At 41.2% G+C, this 17944-nt stretch overlaps 1 protein-coding gene across 5 annotated transcripts in view; it reads right to left on the bottom strand.

Moving 5' to 3' along the window:
• The window catches only part of TNC (tenascin C), a gene marked incomplete at both ends in the record, with an annotated part of 67469 nt that overhangs the window by 29626 nt on the left and 19899 nt on the right, over positions 1–17944 (bottom strand). For 3 of the 5 annotated variants that reach the window (XM_080708443.1, XM_080708444.1, XM_080708445.1), the window contains 4 exons: positions 8618–8890; positions 11124–11396; positions 14633–14905; positions 15451–15723. The exons of 1 other annotated variant lie outside the window; for it this stretch is intronic. In XM_080708443.1, the coding sequence (XP_080564569.1) occupies positions 8618–8890; positions 11124–11396; positions 14633–14905; positions 15451–15723 (1092 nt within the window). Of the gene's footprint in view, positions 1–8617; positions 8891–11123; positions 11397–13770; positions 14044–14632; positions 14906–15450; positions 15724–17944 lie in introns of all 5 variants that reach the window. One more of the 5 variants, XM_080708442.1, reaches the window with a different exon arrangement.

Here is a 17944-nt window from a genome sequence, read left to right as displayed (position 1 = left end):
TGGGTGACGGAAGGTGCTACCCAGTGCAACCCTGTAAGGTAGGTATAAGCCCCATTTCACAGGTTAGAAAACTGAGATTTGAAAGGGTTGGAGGACTGCCCCAGATTTTGAGCTAGTAGATAGTAGAGGAAAGTTTTCCACTGAGTCTGACTCTAAAGTCCATGTTATTTTTGTCTGTACAAACAGATGTCTTGTTTTGGGTTTGGGCCCTTTTCTCTACTTTTTATTCTTTCTCGGTTTGAAGTAAATAGAAAATTAGGAGATTTTTTTGGTTTTTATAAGTATACTTCCATTTTGTTGTACTTTATATGTTTCTATTTCACTCTTGGTACACATTTCAAATCAAGTCAATTAGGCCAATTAGTGACAGATACTCATTAGCTCAGATAAAGGAAGGCCACGAGACTTCTTTTTTTTTTTAATGTGTCAAAATAAACAATTTATGGTTTGTGGCCCGGTAAGAAATTCTAAGATTTGCTAATTCCCTTGCTGTTTATTTTCTTGGATATGGTTAAAAAAAAAGGAAATTATCTGGATCTTCAATAAGTTCAGTTATCATCCTCTGTTCATTCATTCACTAAACATCTGTGTCCTGGGTGCTATGATTTCTCAGGTGCCGAGGGGTCTTTCCAAACACTGGGATTCCCGAAAGGACTGAGCTCGTAGCAGTTTTCTGCCAATACCTTTCAGTTAATAAGGCTTCGTGTCTATTCCCTATTTTATCATTAAGTTGTCACAATGATATTATACAGTAGATGCTGCTACCTTAACCCTCACCCTCCATGACACCTAAGGACACAGAAAGTTTGTGACTTTGCTAGATTGCTAATTGGCCAAGCTGAGATCCAACAGGCTTTTTTTTTTTTTTTTTTTTTTTTTTTTTTTTTTAACTGGGGGGTTGAGCCTAGGGGCATTCTACCTCTGAGCTACACTTCCAGCTCTTTTTTTTTTTTTTTTTAATTGTTCCTTTTGAAACAAGGACTGGCTAAGTTGCAAGAGCTGGCCTGGAACCTGTGACCCTCTTGTCTCAGCTTCCCAAGTACTGGGATTACAAACCTGTGCTACCACGCTGAGCTCTTCAGCAGGGCCTTCTGATTGCAAGTTCTATACTCTTTCCATATTCCAAGCCAACATCTAATTAGTAAACAAAATCAGTGCTGGCAAGTCCTGAGCCTAGCAGGATTAACGGAGAAAGTCCAGCTTTTTCTGTAGTAAATCGGCACTCAATAATGCTGAATGTATTTTGTTTTTATCTGACGGTGGGAAGGGGATGGCAGTTCCCGGGTCAAGGCTGCTGTAGGGGCATCCAGTTAAGCACCTTCTTTTCCATTGCAGCTAAATGGAAACTTTCAAAGAGAGAAATGCCCTTGCACTAATACCCATGGTCTAATCCATGGGATGTAAAGAAAAAATGTTTAAAAAGAGGTGTTTGGTGACTGAATGAGTAAATGAATGGATATCCTCGGTCCCTATGCAGAGTTAAATTTTGCTGTGGTTCAGACTTCCTGTGTTTATTTTGAGGTTTTTTTTTTCTTGTAAAGATTTCCCAAGAATCACAAGTCTATCAAAGGCACAGATGAAATCACATATACTATGCAAACAGTCTTCATGCTGTCTGAGACAAGGGCTCAAGTTCTGCTGCTGGGTTGTGTTTAGAGGTTTTGTTTAAATTAAGGGGAGCTCTCTTTGATAGCTGGCTTCTTTGCACCCTCCTGCCTTCCAAGCAGGGAATTTCAATGAAAATAAAGATTTTCAGGCTAATTAGTCCATCAAGGGCTTTTTTTCCCCCCGCAATGCCTCCTGTTCATGATTTTGTTTTAATATGCTTCTTTTAAAATGCAGTCTTTTCATATCCAGGATTAACAGAGACAATACTGTAACTGGATCTGGGATTCTGAGACTCAAAGTTTCAGCCTCTCTTTCTTCTCTGTTCTGTGGGAGGTCCTGCAAGAGGCCTGATGGGACCTGTTCCTGTCCTCTAACCAGTGGGACACTCATCTCAAACCTCCTCCTCCCAGGCTCCTTCAGAAATTCCTATGTTTTGCCTTTGAAAGTGGATTTAAATGATTCAATTCACATTCCATGACTGGGCAAAAAAAAAAAAAAAAGTGCTTTTTAATTTTACATTAAAACATCCAATCTGGGCGTGGTGACGCACACTTGTAAACCCAACATTTGGGAGGAGACAGGAGGATCGTGGTTCAAGGACAGCCTCTGCTACTTAGTGAGGCCCTCCCCAACTTAGTGAGACCCTGTTTCAAAAAAATAAAAAAATAAAAAATAGGGCAGGGGGTGTAGCTTGAAGGTCGAATGCCCCTGGATTCCATCTCCAGACTGACCCACAAAAAACAAAAAAACAAAAAACATATCCAATGTCCTATTAGAAATGATAGGGAAGTTATGATTACATAGCTCTATTTTTTTTTAACCTTGATGCCTTGGTTTTATTCATTCATTCACGGATTCATTTGTGACACTGGAGATTGAATCTAAGTCGCTGAGTGATCTACCACTGAGCAGCACCCCAAGTTTTCTTGGCTAGTTTTAGGAACACCAGTGTTATTAAGTGGTGATTGCATAGCTCTCTTTGTTTTTAACCTCTTTTATCTACTTATATGTTTATTCATTTACAGTGCTGGGCATTTAATCCAAGGTCAGGACTCTACTACTGAGCTAGACCCCTAGCTTTGTGGGCTAGTATTAAGAAAACCATCTTCCTCATGCTGTTTGGGAGAGATCAAAAAGGACCTGGCATCTTTAACACCCACTGAACAAGGCGTGGCGGTGCATGCCATAACAACAGTTCTTGGGAGGCTGAGACAGGAAGATTGCAGATTTGAGGCCAGCTCAGCAACTTGGTGAGGGCCTCAGCAATTTAGTGAGTTCTGTTTCAAAATAAAAAATTAAAAATATGACTGGAAGTGTCGCTCAGAGGCAGAATGCCCCTGAGCTCAATCCCTAATGCCAAAAAACAAATATAAAACACCCACTGGGATGCCAGGAAGTTCCATTTGATCATATCTGCTTTATCCCTGAGACCAGGTGCCAAAGGCACCTGTGGGCATCCTCTTATTATCCTCTCCATTATAGGGAAATTGGGGTTTAAATAAGTTAGGAACTTGCCAAGTCTATGTAGGGAAGAAGATGTGAGAGAGGATTAGAAACCACACAGGCTTGATCTCAAAACCCTCACTCTTCCAGGATACCTTAGAGCCTCCAAGTAAATATTTAATTGTATTTATTAAATGTAGACTTTGGGAAAGATATGTTTAAAATGAAAGTCAAATGGCACAAATGTCTCCTGAATGTTATCATTAGCTAAAGACAATTAGCTAGACTTCTAACTATTTAATTTCTAAATAATTAAATGATATTTAAATAATTTCTAAATATTTAACTTCTAAATATTTAATATCTAAAATTTTTGAGGTTTTTTTTTTTTCAAGCTAGAGATTTGGTAAACTCACACTATTTGTAGGCATTGTTACAAATATCAGTAAATATCCTATCAATAGAGAAAATAGATGACCATTTCTTTATGTGATTCAGAGTCAGGAGTCATGTTTAACAAATGGGTAAGATTTTAACGAGCTTTATGATTTGTTTGTGGTCTGAGGCTGAACCTTCATCCATCTGTTATGTCAGTTTTAAGAATGCGTGTGCATGGTGGCATGCTCATGTAATCCCAGGAGTTGGGAGGCTAACATATGACAGGCTCAGGTTCAAAGTCAGTCTCAGAAATTTGCAAGACACTCAGCAACTTAGCGAGTCTCTGTTTCAAAGTAATAAATAAATAAATAAATAAAAATTAAAAAGTGGGTTGGAGGTGGAGCTCAGAGGTAGTATGCCCCTGGGTTCAATCCCCCATACCATATGTAAAGAGGAAACTTTAAAAACAAATAAATATTTTAAATAATAAATATTTTAAAGAGGAAACTTTAAAATATTTATTATTTTAAATATTTTAAATATTATTTTTAATATTTATATATTTTAAATATTATATTAAATATAATTTAATATTTAAATTACTTTACATATGGTATGGGGGTTCAATCCCCCATACTATATGTAAAGAGGAAACTTTAAAAACAAATATTTTAAATAATAAATATTTTAAAGAGGAAACTTTAAATAAAATGAATGAATGAATGAATGAATGAATGAATAAAAGTTTATAGTTAGTGCAAAGGTCACATTTTGGACTGAAATTTCCTTTAGAGTGTCTATGTCCTTTTTCCCTTTCCCTGCGTCATAATTCTAAACAGACAAGTGAGAACCTCCGAATACCTGTAAGGACCAAGGCCGTGAGGGGTCTGGTGGGGTCACCAGCCCAGGTGGTCCCTGCCACACTAACGTCATAACCAGTGTTCTCCACCAAGCCTGAGATGTGAGCTTGCTGTGCATCTCCTGGGACCGTGAACTGCTGGGGTTCATGCAGCGAGTTAGCGTCGCTCACGTTAATAATAATCTTTGCAAAAAGCCCAGGTTGAGCGGTCCATGACACGTTGAAGCTGTCAGGAGTGATATTGCTAAGGATTAGCGTGCCCAGCTGTGGCTCTGGTTCTGAAGGGGAAGGAACACGGACAGAGCGAGAGAAACATTGTTAGAGGAAGCAGCAGATTTCTCTAGGATGTTGCCATAGACGATCAGTGCACCTACACCTCCAAACATTTGCAGAAAAGAGACTGTGTCAGGCTTTACCCCACATTTCTTCTAATGACAGAGAATATGTTGCTTTTTCTGCAGGTGTTGATGTGCATTGTCTTACAGTGTCGGCACGGCCATTTGACAGTGACAAAAAGAAGTGAAGAAGTCATTAGAGCAGTAGATAGGATTAAGATAAAGGCTTTAATGGCTACATTTTCAAAAAGTCTAATAGGACAGTAGCCTTATGAGATGTTCCAAGAATAGCCAGCATCACGGTGAAGTGTGTGTGTGTGTATATATATATATATATATATACATATATATATATATATATATATATATATATGGCATTAAATCTTGTATCTTAATGTAGAGATTCAAAGAGAGTGTTAGCATTTTCAAAGCTCTGATGAATTGGCTTAGTAAATAAATCAATTTAATTTTGTTTAGCCCATCATGAACTTATTGCTTAATGATCCCCTATCTTAAGAAGGAATATTATTTTAACATCCAAAAAAGATAGTGCTTGACTGAGCATGGTTTAAAAATTGCTCTTCTGAGTTTTCGTAGTCTTCTTTTGATCTAGTTAGATTTAAGGCTAATATTCTTATAAGAGATATTCCGCCAACAGTATTTAGTAATCAAGATGTAGGCATTGTAGGAAAATCCAGATCTCATCCTAATTATTGTAAAGAAGAAGAATGGATTCCATTAAAAATTGCTGGTGGATGCAAAAGCCAAGAGAACACTTGAATTTAAGCATTGCATTTTCTGATTAGGAAATTTACTGATTGGATAATTTGGAAATATATGTGATTTTTCAAATAATACAAATAATAAAATAAGTTCAGCCCAGACTGTATTTTATAGAGAGGCAACAATCTTGAAGTGTTGAGATTTTAGGGACTGGATTCGGGATTGGGAAGAGGCAGATTATTTCTCCCAAGGATAAGGGAGTTGTTTTGCTTCAGCTCAAACATTTGAAGAAAAGAAAATGGCTCCTTTGGATAAACTTTACAAATACATGGCATAACTCAATTCTCTAAAGTCTCTAAGGTTAAATAGGACCTGGCTTAGAAACAGAATATAACCATAAGCAATAGCATGGGATTTCCTAGTTATCAATTAGTTTGGAAAGTTAATGATGTTGAAAATTTGAGCCTTAGCATTGGAAACTTTCTTTAACTACACCAAAGAAACTCCAAATGCAATTTGTTCTTTTCCTATATTTTGTTGTAGAAGCAATTTCCTGAATTAAGGGTACATGCTGAGATTCTTTTTATGCTACTTGTCAAAGACTGGAGGTGACAACATAATTATTATCTAGAATAAGACCTGAGTTCTTGAGGTCAGTTGTACTTTTGTTTGACTTCCAAAAGGCACAACCAAGCTCAAATGGGAGATGCAAAGAAAACACAGAAAAATAATGCTAGTTAGGGTATGGCCAGTGTTCCATGCAAGCAAGGGATCTTGTTCCCCCACCATTTCTAACCTTTTGGAACAGTACCTTGACATGCTCCCTGCTTCCGGGAAAGATAGATGTGTTAAAAAAAAAAAAAAAAACAACTGACTGCTCTGAATCTGTACAACATGCACCAAGATTTAGATAAGATGATAGATGCAAAGAGGATTCTGACACTTTGTAACAGATATCAGTGGTTGATAACACATGCTTAACAGAGGAAATGTCAACAAAAGAGCTGTCTGTAAGGAATCCAGGAAAATAAAAATCCCAAGACCAAGATTAGACCAGTGGGTCCTTTCATGTGGTTCTTGGATTGTGGTTGGAATTCTTCTCTCAGTATGCTGGGGCCACCATCATTTAAAATTCTGGCAGATAGAAAAGAGAAGGTACATCATTTTGACCATGGTACCAAAAAGTGACATGCACGCATTTCTTTGCATGTGACACAGGCAAACTTTGATTAGAAAGACCACAGGCAGATGATAATGGGTGGCAAAGAAAAGGATTATTCATGATGGGATGAAAGGATGGTTTAGAAATTGGATCAAAACAAGTCATGTTAACTCTATATAAACAAGCCGAGCAACTCCAAATAGGAATGAATATTTAGAAAAAAAAAAGAGATTAGACACTGAAGTTCCTTAAGTTGGGGGTGAGGGTTATTTCAAAGGTTTCAGAATCTAAGTTAGTTATCTCCATCAAATCTGAAAAGTTTCTCGTGGAATTAGAAGGATGAAAGTGAGTTGATATTTGGAAGGCCATTCTTAGGAAGTTCAATGGCAAGTAAAGAATCTACGGTGGGAAATATCTGTGGTTGCTTGGACCATCAGGGTCTGAACATGCTACTCACCAATCAACCCATGAAGCTGGGCAATGTAATTAGAAGCTTTGAGGTTCCTGATGAGAAAGCTGTGGGATGCCCTGGGCAGGGAGTGCGCCACCATCTCCTGGGGGTGGTCAGAATTCCTAATTTCTATAAGAGAGCTATCAAAGGCAGACTTGAACTTTCCACGAGATGAATACACTGCCCTAGGTAACACTTGAGGCAGTGAGGTGACTAAACAGAGGTTCAGCTACCAAAGTTGAGAAGAAAACCAGGAAAGTGTGTCAAGTTAAAGCACTATTACAGTTCAAAATCAAAACAGACCAGCCAGGTGTGGTGGCGCACGCTTGTAATCCCCGCGCTTGGGAGGAGGAGACAGGAGGATCGCCCAGGTTTGAAGCCAGCCTTGCTGGCTTAAGAGACCCTCTTTCCAAATAAAATATAAAATAGGTCTGGGAGTGTAACCCGGAGGTTGAAGGGTTCCATCCCCAGTACCACCAAAAATAAATAAATAAAAACTCAAAACAGACTAAATCCATAACATTTTAGACTTTGCCTTCTAGTCTAGGAACTTCTTTGCTGAAGACTAATTTGAGCCAAATATATATATGGTTGACCAAATTTCTCCCCTAGGATTTTTTATTCATTAATTTGGCTAAGCTGGGTAGGAATTAGATGATGCCAGTTCCCTAACATTTTTAGGGAACATCCTGATAACAACTCCATTCTCATGTAGAATGAAGTAATATTGATTATACAATGTCAATCCTTCTCTTGGATTCTCCAGAAGATGGAACCTCTTTTTGTGAATTGTAAGGAAGAATTTTCCAGTATTTTTTCTACAAATATTTCTTTTATTTTCAGTTTGTGATGTCTTAGCTTACCTATTAAGAGAAGGCCTTGTCTAAAATGTGCAAAGAATGCTATTTTGAATGGCCAAAGTTTCCCCTTTTAAATTCGTGTAGGGTTCTTTTTAGAACATGCCCAGACACCACAAATTCAAAGTGAGCACAGTTTACTCCTTTTATCATCAAGCTCCTTGTCTGAACATGGCTATTCTACTTTCGTTTTTGTCATACACTAGTCACTGTTTGAGGAACAAGACAGCGTGCTCTGATTTTATCTCTTAGACATGGCGTTGAAATTGGGGCTCCCTCGTGGCCTGGCTACCTCATGTACACTTTTGATAGTAACTTTTGCTCTTTTTCTTCATATTCTCAAAAATGAAACAAAGTACAGCACTATCAACCATTTCTTTAAATCACTAGGATATTGGATAAGAGGAGGTTCTAGGAAGACAAAGACATGAGGGTATCACAAAAATACACTTTTAAGATCTCTTGGACTGGTGTAGACACCTTCCAAGGAAGGACAGTTTTCATTATGAGATATGAATTACTAAAGGAGATAATTCTTTTCTCTATGGCAAGCTGGACCAAACTACATTGCATGCTGCAAACATTCTCCTCAATGATAAGTAGTCAGGTATGTGGCCTTATGAAGATCCACCACGCGGGCTGCTGTTGGGAGAAAGGCATGTTAAAAAGCGCTCCAGCCTAGAATCATAGAAGATTCAGCACGCGTTGGCATGTTCTCTGGTGGGTAAGAAAAGGGAGTGGCTTCACCCTGCAGAGAAAACTGAGGATAGATAGTGTTAGAATTAGGAGAGGCACATGTACCTGTGGTGGCTGTGGCACTGATGATTTTGGTACTGATGCTGGGAGCAAGTCCAGAGAGGTAGACAATGAAATCAGTACTAGGGGGGAGCCCTGAGATGTGGGCGGTTCTCTCAGCACCAGATATATTATATTCTGCTGTCTTCAGCAACCTATTGGAATCAATAATTTCAATGGTAAAGGTCTCGAAGATTCCATCAGTAGCTGTCCAGGAGAGATTGAAACTCTCAGAAGTTATGTTAGAAACACTTAAGTTTCTAATTTCAGGTTCTTCAGCTGAAAAGAGAGAGAGAGAAGGTAGGAGAGAAGAAAAAAATAATTGAGTTAATTATTTGGCTGCATTTTAAAATTTAGGTTGTTAATAGAACTGTTGCTGGGGAGAGAGATTCCATAGTTCAGGATTATGGAGAGGTGGAGCCATGTTACCAATCAGGGACAATAAGAGAGAAAAAGGAGTTCTGTTAAAAGTTAAAAAAGAAGGCATGGCAATTAGATTTCCCTTCTGCACTTGCCATGCATGGTCAGGCCCTGGCAAGATCCTTCAAGAGAGAAGATGGGCTGCATAATCTCCCCGGGAACAGCTTTCTGTTAGCTCCCTTCCCCCTCCAGAAGGTCCACCTTGGGGCCGGTGGCCATTGATCAAAAGACAGGAGTGTTGGCAGCTTCCAGTCTCTTGAACTGCACTCAGGAGGCCAAGATTACTTGGACACCTCTCGGAGACATCCTTTGCTTTGAAGGAGTTCCCATCTATTCAAATAAGGGCTAAATAATTCTGACACATTAACCTCCCACGATATTACCTGGAGACTTCTGATTTTGTGACTTGAAGGGATTTGCCAATTTCCCAGTATAATTCTTGGTATTTTTTTCCTACTTCAGATAAGGGCTACCAGCTGTCCTCATATTCTGTTAAAATAGCTAGTCTCCTCTTTATTGCCAAGAAGGCTCACAGCGTCTTGCCAACCAACAGAGCTAAGCCAGGACAAGGCAGTGTAGGCTATGCTTTCAGGCCAAGACATCATATTTTGTCTCGGAGATGGTCCTGCCAGTGCTTTTCTAAGCAATAGAAATAACATGCAGGGGGCAGGCAGGAGCAGGGATTGAAAAGCTAGCACTGTCTGATGAGCAAGCAGGGAGACTCCTGGCCTCTGAGACCATCCTAACAGATTTGTGGAGACACAGATCAGATGGAATTATGGCCCTTCCTCCCCACCGGCCAAGTCATCAGAGGCAAGAATGTCGCTATCATTAAAAAGAAAAACACACACATAAAAATACTAATGGCAGTCCAAACCATAGATCTGCAGGAAAGATCAGAAGTGGTGGGTGATTCCCCTGCCTTCTCGGAAAGGATGATTTGTGGATGTCAGATAAAAAGAGCTCCGGGAACATTCAGGGCAGACACTACTGCAATTTCTAGTTGTTCTAGGGTTGGTGCCCGTGCGGTGGTGGCCTGCGGTTTATGTTTATTTCAGTGTGTGTTACTGAAATGACAGGCTAAATTGCAGAGCTATGCTTTTTAAGCAAGGAGGATGTACAGGTTGGCCATGAAGGGTCTGTTGCAATGGCATTATAAAAAGAGAGGCAGTCATGTGCAAAACAAAAGCAGCGTAGCCTTAACTGAGCCGCAAACCGAGTAGGCACATTGTAAGAAAATACTGACTGCCTTGAAACTGGAGCAGAGCAGTGAGTAAACCATGGCATACTCCCCCAGATCTAAGGTTGGGAGTTTGTCACTCGAAGGTCAACACCCTGGGGAGTGACTCCTGATTCAAAAAGCAAAAAAGATATCCGTTCTTGTGAATGTGAACTCATAGCCTGGAACAATTCTTACTTCCAATGCTACTGAGTATACTTCTGCTAATGAATGGCTTTCTCTTTGGTACAGTCTTTAGTCATAATTGTATGATTTATTTTTTTTCTTTTGAGTCTAGGTATTTGCTAATTTGATGTTCTAACAATGACTCAGTATCTGAGACAACTGCCTGGGGGAGGGTAATTCAGTATTCTTATTCCACTCGGTGCTGTTTAAAGAAACATTTCTTAAATGCAAGAACCACAGGGGCCATACTCTGGTGGAATCTGGAGGTAGTAGAGCACCATTTTCAAGTGACAAAAGACTCTCTAACGTAAATAGTCCGTGTTCCACCACAGCTTACATAGTGGGAGAAGGGTGGACTTCTACATATATGTCAGCCCTAGAGAAGGAATTAAAATCATCAGGCTGGTTCCTGAGACCAAAAGCTACCATGCAAAGGAAATAGGATTGGCCAGGTAAATATGGGAGAGAGGGGCTGGGGGGCTGGAGGCCAGAGGGCAGTACCTGTAGGGCTCATCATTGCCATGACAAAGGTGCAGCGCACAGGGAGGTCTCTGAGCATGCATGGCCAGCAGCTGAGGGAACATGGAAAGGATTCAGCTATGAAGGGAAGTTGACTCCGAGAGCCAGCTATTATAGAAGAAGCAGGGAACCTTGGGGGAAAAACAGGAACGATGGAGGGGTGGGTACCTGTGGAGGCCTCAGCAGAGAGCACAGGCGTTCTATAGCCCCGGATCACCCCATAGATGGAGACTGTGTAAGGGGTGGCAGCTTTGAGGCCCGGGATGTCCACAGCCCGGAGGCTGCCGGGAACCGTGAGGTTCTGAGCCTCCTCCAGCTTGTTGGTTTCCTGCACCTGAATGACAAAGTGCTCATAGGCCTGGTCAGCTGCGGTCCAGTTGAGTTTGAGGCCAGCCCAGCTGACCTCGGTCACGACTAAGTCTCCCAGGTGGGGGAGCTCCTCTGAAGGACAAAGAAGTATCTGTCAGTTCTGCAAACAAAAAAGGAGGAAACCCAGCAACCCACAGCCCACCTCCAAGAAAGAAAAGGGAAAGAAGAGCTGATTGACAATTCTGGTCTTCAGGCACCGGTGCCTGGCACTTGGTACTTTGGCTACAGCTTTGTCTAGGAGTTGGAGATGGTCAGAGAGGGCAGAGGCTGTATCATTCAGCCTTCAGAGGGTACAGGGGTCTGCTGATACAGGAGCCTTTGGAAAGCTCTGGGCATGAACAGCCTGCTGCTGAAGGGTGCAGGGAAAATCTGAGGCTGTGGGTAAGGGATTGGGAATGGTTAAAAGTGCAGGCTTGGCAGGTGGACAGAACTGGGTTAGAATTCCAACACTGCTATTTGCATCCTCTTGGGCATATCACTGCCTTCTATGAGCCTCGCTGTCTTTGCCTTCCAATGGAGCTGATGTTATCATTTCATTGGATTGCACCGTAGAGTGGCAGCTTAGAAATTAAACCATTGCCCAGGTGTTTCCTCTTGGAACTTTTGAGTCACCTGTAGGGATGGACCTGCTTCATTTCTTTATTTGAAATTAGAGTGCACCTCATTACTGCCTGCCTGCTGCCTGCCTGGCTTGATAGAGCATCTGTGGTCGCAAATTTGAATAGAAGTGATGTTTATCTCTGGGTTTTCTCTGCTTTCAGAGAGTAGAGGTGTTGTACCAGACACTTGCATGGTTCCTCTTCCCCCACCTTCTTCTGTTGCACTTTGTGTGATGAATGGTGGTGTCAGAAAGCAAGGCTGTTCCTGTGAAATGAGTGTGCCTACTTTTAATTAAAAATGATTATGTTTTGCTCAGCAAATGGTGTGGAACAGGACCCGCTATTAATTTTTCTATGCTATAGGAAGGACATCTGATATAGTTACTATTGCTCATTTGAAATATTTGAATTTGAGATAGAGAAAAAAACCTACTGATTTTGTGAGTTGCTTCTTGGGCTTAAATGCAATTTCTCAGTTTCTCTTTTTAAGGCTAAGGTGACTATGGATTAGAAATTGGGGAGGAAAACATCTGCAGGGATTGCAACAAAAAAAAAAAGGAGGGGGGAATTCTTGTCCTCAGGTATCCCAGGATTCAGTGGGCTCTGAGAGTCTGAGCAACCTCTTCCTTTTTTTTTTTTTTTTTTTTTAATTCTGTTCTGTGCAAAGCTGGCACTTTTCTGGAAGGACTGCTTTAGAGACGCCGATGCAATGATCCCTTTCTTCCTTCCCAGCTTATTAAGAACAGATCTTTGTCTGTCATATAGAGGGGATCCCTGAGAGATTTCATTTGCTAAAAAAGTGTTTCCGCTAAAAAGAAAGGTTTGTGGACCATCAGCATTTGTATCCAGACCACGCACGTCTCAAAGGTCCTCTTTGCTCTTGTTTGGTCTGAAAATATTTCAAGGAACACAAGGGGATGATAACCTGGCCAACTTATGTAAGTGCTAATGCTATTTTTCTTATTTTATGGAATCATGTGTAGCTTCTAGCACTCATCAGATATATTTGGTATAAATGAACAAGAAAACCCATTTTATTTGGGATAATTTGGTTGGCATCAAATGACCGTGTATGAAGAGAGGGGCACGGGCTTAGTAAAACCCTTCTTACCACGGCTTCAGTTCATTTGCTCATAATATCTTTTGAAGCTATTTTTAGAAACCTTGTGAACCGAGCACAGAGTTCTCTATTATAGATAAACAAGCACGTTTTCAGGGGATAAATTAAGATGAATTTTTTTTCTCCCCGAGTTGAATGAAAAGCAATTCATTCAAATGTGCTGTTCTTTCCTGGGAATGTTACTGTCTTGGGTATCTGATGAAGAGAGGGACTTGGATAATTTCAGTAGAAGATGCCTAGACCATTCTGGAGAGATGAGACTAGGAGCTGAATGCTAGGGACACTGAGGCCAGTAATGCTCACCTTACCTTCCTGCCAAAGCCCTGCTGTTTCTGCTCTTTTTCATGATGCTTGTTTCTATGCAATGCATTTTGCTGTTTACTATTCCATACGGAATACAGGTTAGGCCCATTGTTAAGCACACTCATTTATGAACTCATTTATTGCTCATAGACTGTGTTCTGAAGTAGGACTATTATCTCTGATTTGAAGATGAGAAAAGAAGGCTCAGAGACAGAAAGTGTTATACTCAAGAGTATTCAGATATCGTGTATTCTTAGGTATTGTGACAGTGAGATGGAATTCTAGCCCAAGCCTTCCTGAGTCAGAGACTCATGCTGCCTGCCAATCTCACCGAGGAAGGACATCCTGTCACATAGAGAATATTTTTCCGTTTCGGTGACAGGTCGGTTCTTATCACATCTCTGCTCTGGAAGGGGTCATATACCTGTGGTGACCTCCACAGCCAGGGGTCGAGTGCGGCGGCCCCTGACCTCGCCTTGCAGGGTGACTGTGTAAGAGGTTCCGGCCCGGAGGCCTGGGATTTCCATGGAGCGCAGGCTGCCAGCGACTGTGAGATTGTGAGCCTCGTCTACCCGGTCAGCCTCTTGGATCTGAATGATAAACTGGTCATAGGTCCCCTCTCGTGTGGTCCAGTCCAGTCTGAGAGCATCCCAGGGAATCCTGGTCACTGTGAAGTTTCCCAGATCAGGAACCTCCTCTGCATAAGGACACAGAGTTGCTGAGTTACTAACAAAGGCGATTGCATGCTGGAGCTCAGGTGAGATGGCATTTTGGCTAAGGTTAGGATGAGGTGTCTGGTTAGTGTTGATTACAGATGCATGGTTTATGGCAGTGTTGAGCACACTCTATTTGTGGGCTCTAAATCCAGGATTTTTCTATTCGGCTTTTGGGAATGGAAGGTGGTTTTTAATTTTCTTCACCACTTCTATTCTTGACATACAAATAGGGCTTTGGGGAGTCCTTCAGTTTTCTTAAAATGAGCTCAGAGCTTTTTGAAAATTATTTTTTATTTTTTTTACTTACTAGTTGTGCTTTCTAACTTCTTAGGTATTGTGGCTGAAACTTACTTAGGAAAGAATAATTTCTCACTTTGGTCAAGGAAGAATAGGTGGAATTTTCCACAGGACTGGCTACTGAGCTACGACTCCATCAGGGCCAAATAAGGGATATGACATTTGGGAGAGAAGCAGGGATGATTCACCAGTATTTCCCCAACGTGGTAGAGGCTAAACTCAGTTGCTGAAACAGAGAAGGAGGGAGCAAATAAGCGAATTAGTCTAGAATACCTGTCAGGACCTCGACAAAGAGAGGGGCTGTGCTGAAGTCAGGAGCGACCCCGCGGATGCTGATGTTATAGCGAGTGCCTGGCGTGAGTCCAGGCAGGTCCACGGACCTCAGTCCCCCCAGGACTGTGAGGTTCTGGGCTGCCTCTCCCATATCAGCCTCCTGCACCTGAATGAGAAAGTGCTCATAGGCCCCTTCGGGAGCAGTCCAGCTGAGCTTGAGGGCATCCCAGCCCACCTTGGCCACCGTGACCTCTCCTAAATTAGGAGTTTCCCCTGGAGAAGGACAAAGAGTTGGTTTAAACCATACACCAAGATCCAGGGCATCTTGAACACAAGGATCGGCTTTGTATCACTTAAAAAAATGTGACATTCTTTAGATAAACATGCATCATGCAACTGTCTAAATTTTATAAGTGGAACAGAGGATGAGGTATGTAAAAATATTTCTTTATCTTGTTAAAGAATTCTCTAAATATCATTAGATAAAGAAATTAATTTGCCACTTTTTCCTGCTGCATACTCTTTTGATATCCTTTAAACAAGAGAAAGCCTGTTTCTGGGGCCAATGGGGGACCCCATGCAAATTGTCCCACAGGATAGGCTCTGTCTAGCTCCAAAGGATATTGTTTACATGGAGTGAAATATTCAAGTGGCCTTGGAATTGTGTCACCTAATGGGCTGGCTGTCCATTACCAGACTTCATGGCTCTGTAGCTTGGAGCAGAGCCAGTGCATTTCAAAATCTACTTGTTTCTGATCATCCTTGGGCAGGTTCCCATTGGAAAAAATAGTAGCTGTAGGTATAAAGGTAGAAAGTACCTGTGGAGACCTCAGCAGAGAGCACAGGCGTTCTATAGCCCCGGATCACCCCATAGATGGAGACTGTGTAAGGGGTGGCAGCCTTGAGGCCCGGGATGTCCACAGCCCGGAGGCTGCCGGGCACCGTGAGGTTCTGAGCCTCCTCCAGCTTGTTGGTTTCCTGCACCTGAATGACAAAGTGCTCATAGGCCTGGTCGGCTGTGGTCCAGTGGAGTTTGAGGCCAGCCCAGCTGACCTCGGTCACTGTGAGGTTGTCCAGTTCGGGGATGTGTTCTGGATAATGACAGAGATGGGTCAGTTCAACAATTCTTCAACATTCTTTCCTTGGGCGAACCTAGAAATGACAACCCCATAGCTTGTACTGAAAGGCCCTGGGAATCTGAGAGCAAGGTCTAGCTCTCTCTATCACCTAGCAGTGCTGTTCCCAATAGAACACCAACAGAAAACCAAGTGGATGCTTATTTTGCCTTCATGCATATCAAGATTCATCTCCAGGAAAACTTTTCTCCAGATCTAGGCCACGCTACACATCATGTTACCTCTGTTCCAGGCTCCCTTTCCATTTGGGGAAGCATCTCTCATCCTAGGGTGGTGGCCCTCAGCTGCTGCTGGGGTCTTGGTTCAACCTGCTGTATTTGAAGGCAGTTGAAGAAATTGGCTTCTCTTAGATTTCTTTTCTTTTTGTGCTGCCTCTGGCAAGTATACTATAGTTTATCTTATGATTTGTGTCAGTTTCTAGAGTTTGAATCAGTCTTATTGGGCCACTTCAGTAAAGATTAGAGGTAAATGAACACAGTACTCTTAAGGTTAAACTGAGAAAGGTGACCAGCCTTTGAAAACGTTTCCCTTATTGGATAGGAAAAAAAAAACCCTGAAGTCCTGGGAGAACCGCTTACTATGCTCAATTAAAATTGAATGCACCCTCTTTATTCATCTCTGGGATACAGGAATTCAGTAAAAACCCACTTGTCTGGATCTGCCTTAAGGGAGATCATTGCCTGGGGCTGAGCTTAAGTGGACTTTGGGTGACCTAAGAAGAAAGGATTTCTTTGCAAATGAACCCTATCAACTGCCTTTATGCATTCAGAATAACAAATAGTTTATCTCTGTATGCCTCTCCATTCCTGCTTATTTCAAACGAGTCCTATATGTCCAAGAAAGAAATCTTTTAACTTGAAAACGTTAGCTTATAATTTGACTGAAGGCATCCTTTCAGAGATGAAAACGTTTCTTTTCTAGGATCTATTTAATTCATTGTTTTCCAAATTCTGGAGAAACTTTTTTGTGTAGTTGCTTCATATTGACAAACCTTAAACTCATTCAAATTTCTAGGTCATAGTTACACAATTCACAGCTTGGGGGCCACATCTGGCTGCTTCCCACTTTGACAGCAAGCTGACACTGGGTTTTACATTTTAACTGATTGATAAATAAATCCAAACAAGAATGATATTTTATGATGCATTAAAATCAAATGAAATTCAAATTTTAGTGTCATAAACTTAGTTTTATTGGAGCACAGTCATGCTTACTCCCTGACATATGGGCAATAGCTGCTTTGTGCTGTGATGCCACAGTTGAGCGGTTGTTACACAAAGTGTAGAGCTTGCAAAATCCAAAATAGTTACCATTTGGCCCTGTTCAGAAAATATCTGTGATACCTGACTCTGAATTACAGTTTATGGATACCTCGTTCAAACCAAATTCATGTCTTGGATCTCATGCCAAAGGCTGTATTGCAGTTTTGGCCCACCTAAGCATGATCCCTATGAGAAGGAAAGGACCCCACACCAAAGGGATGTGTTTAGATTCAGGGGACAAAAAGGAAGAAGCAGCTCCCATTCAACACTTAGCCATTTGCCCTCACAAGGGCCAGAAACAGTGCTTCCAGATATAATGATTATATCCGGCTATAACCTTGACCTTCTGATTCAAGCACCACTAAACTTGGGAGCTTTCTTCCTTGCATATTCTAATAGTCTTTGTTCATAAAGAGATGCAGGACAGAAACAAATCCAAGCAAAAGATAAAATTGATTTTAGGGATTTTAAATTCTCCCTCTTAGCTTCCTTTCCCTTCCTTTTTTTCTCCCACTTTCCAAAATCTTTGCCAGAAACATATCTAACATGAACAATTTATACCTTTGTGTGAATTAAGGTTCTGTCTTTTCTCTCCAGGTATTTGTATTTTAAACCTGATCTCTAATTATGTCATAAAAATTTTTCCCCATGATGAAAATTTCAAATTCCAGTTTGCAAATGATGTGGGGGAGACTTATCCAACTGAGGAAGGGAAGAGGTGACTAGAGTTCACAAATTAAGCTGCTACATACAGATAGAAAGAGAAGAGGCAGAAGAGGCACTAAACCTTGGAGACACCTCTCCTCGATGAGCATCATCTCATCTCTTTGAATTGGCTTTGGTACATGTCATTGATGCTTTTGTACAGTGACCCACACAATCCTCTTTTGTCTTTTGAAAGAGGAATTTTCACA

Source organism: Muscardinus avellanarius, assembly GCF_963383645.1.
Source record: "Muscardinus avellanarius genome assembly, chromosome: 13".
Classification (NCBI taxonomy): domain Eukaryota; kingdom Metazoa; phylum Chordata; class Mammalia; order Rodentia; family Gliridae; genus Muscardinus; species Muscardinus avellanarius.
Note: the sequence above shows the minus strand (reverse complement) of the source record. Positions and strands in the feature narration are given on the sequence as shown.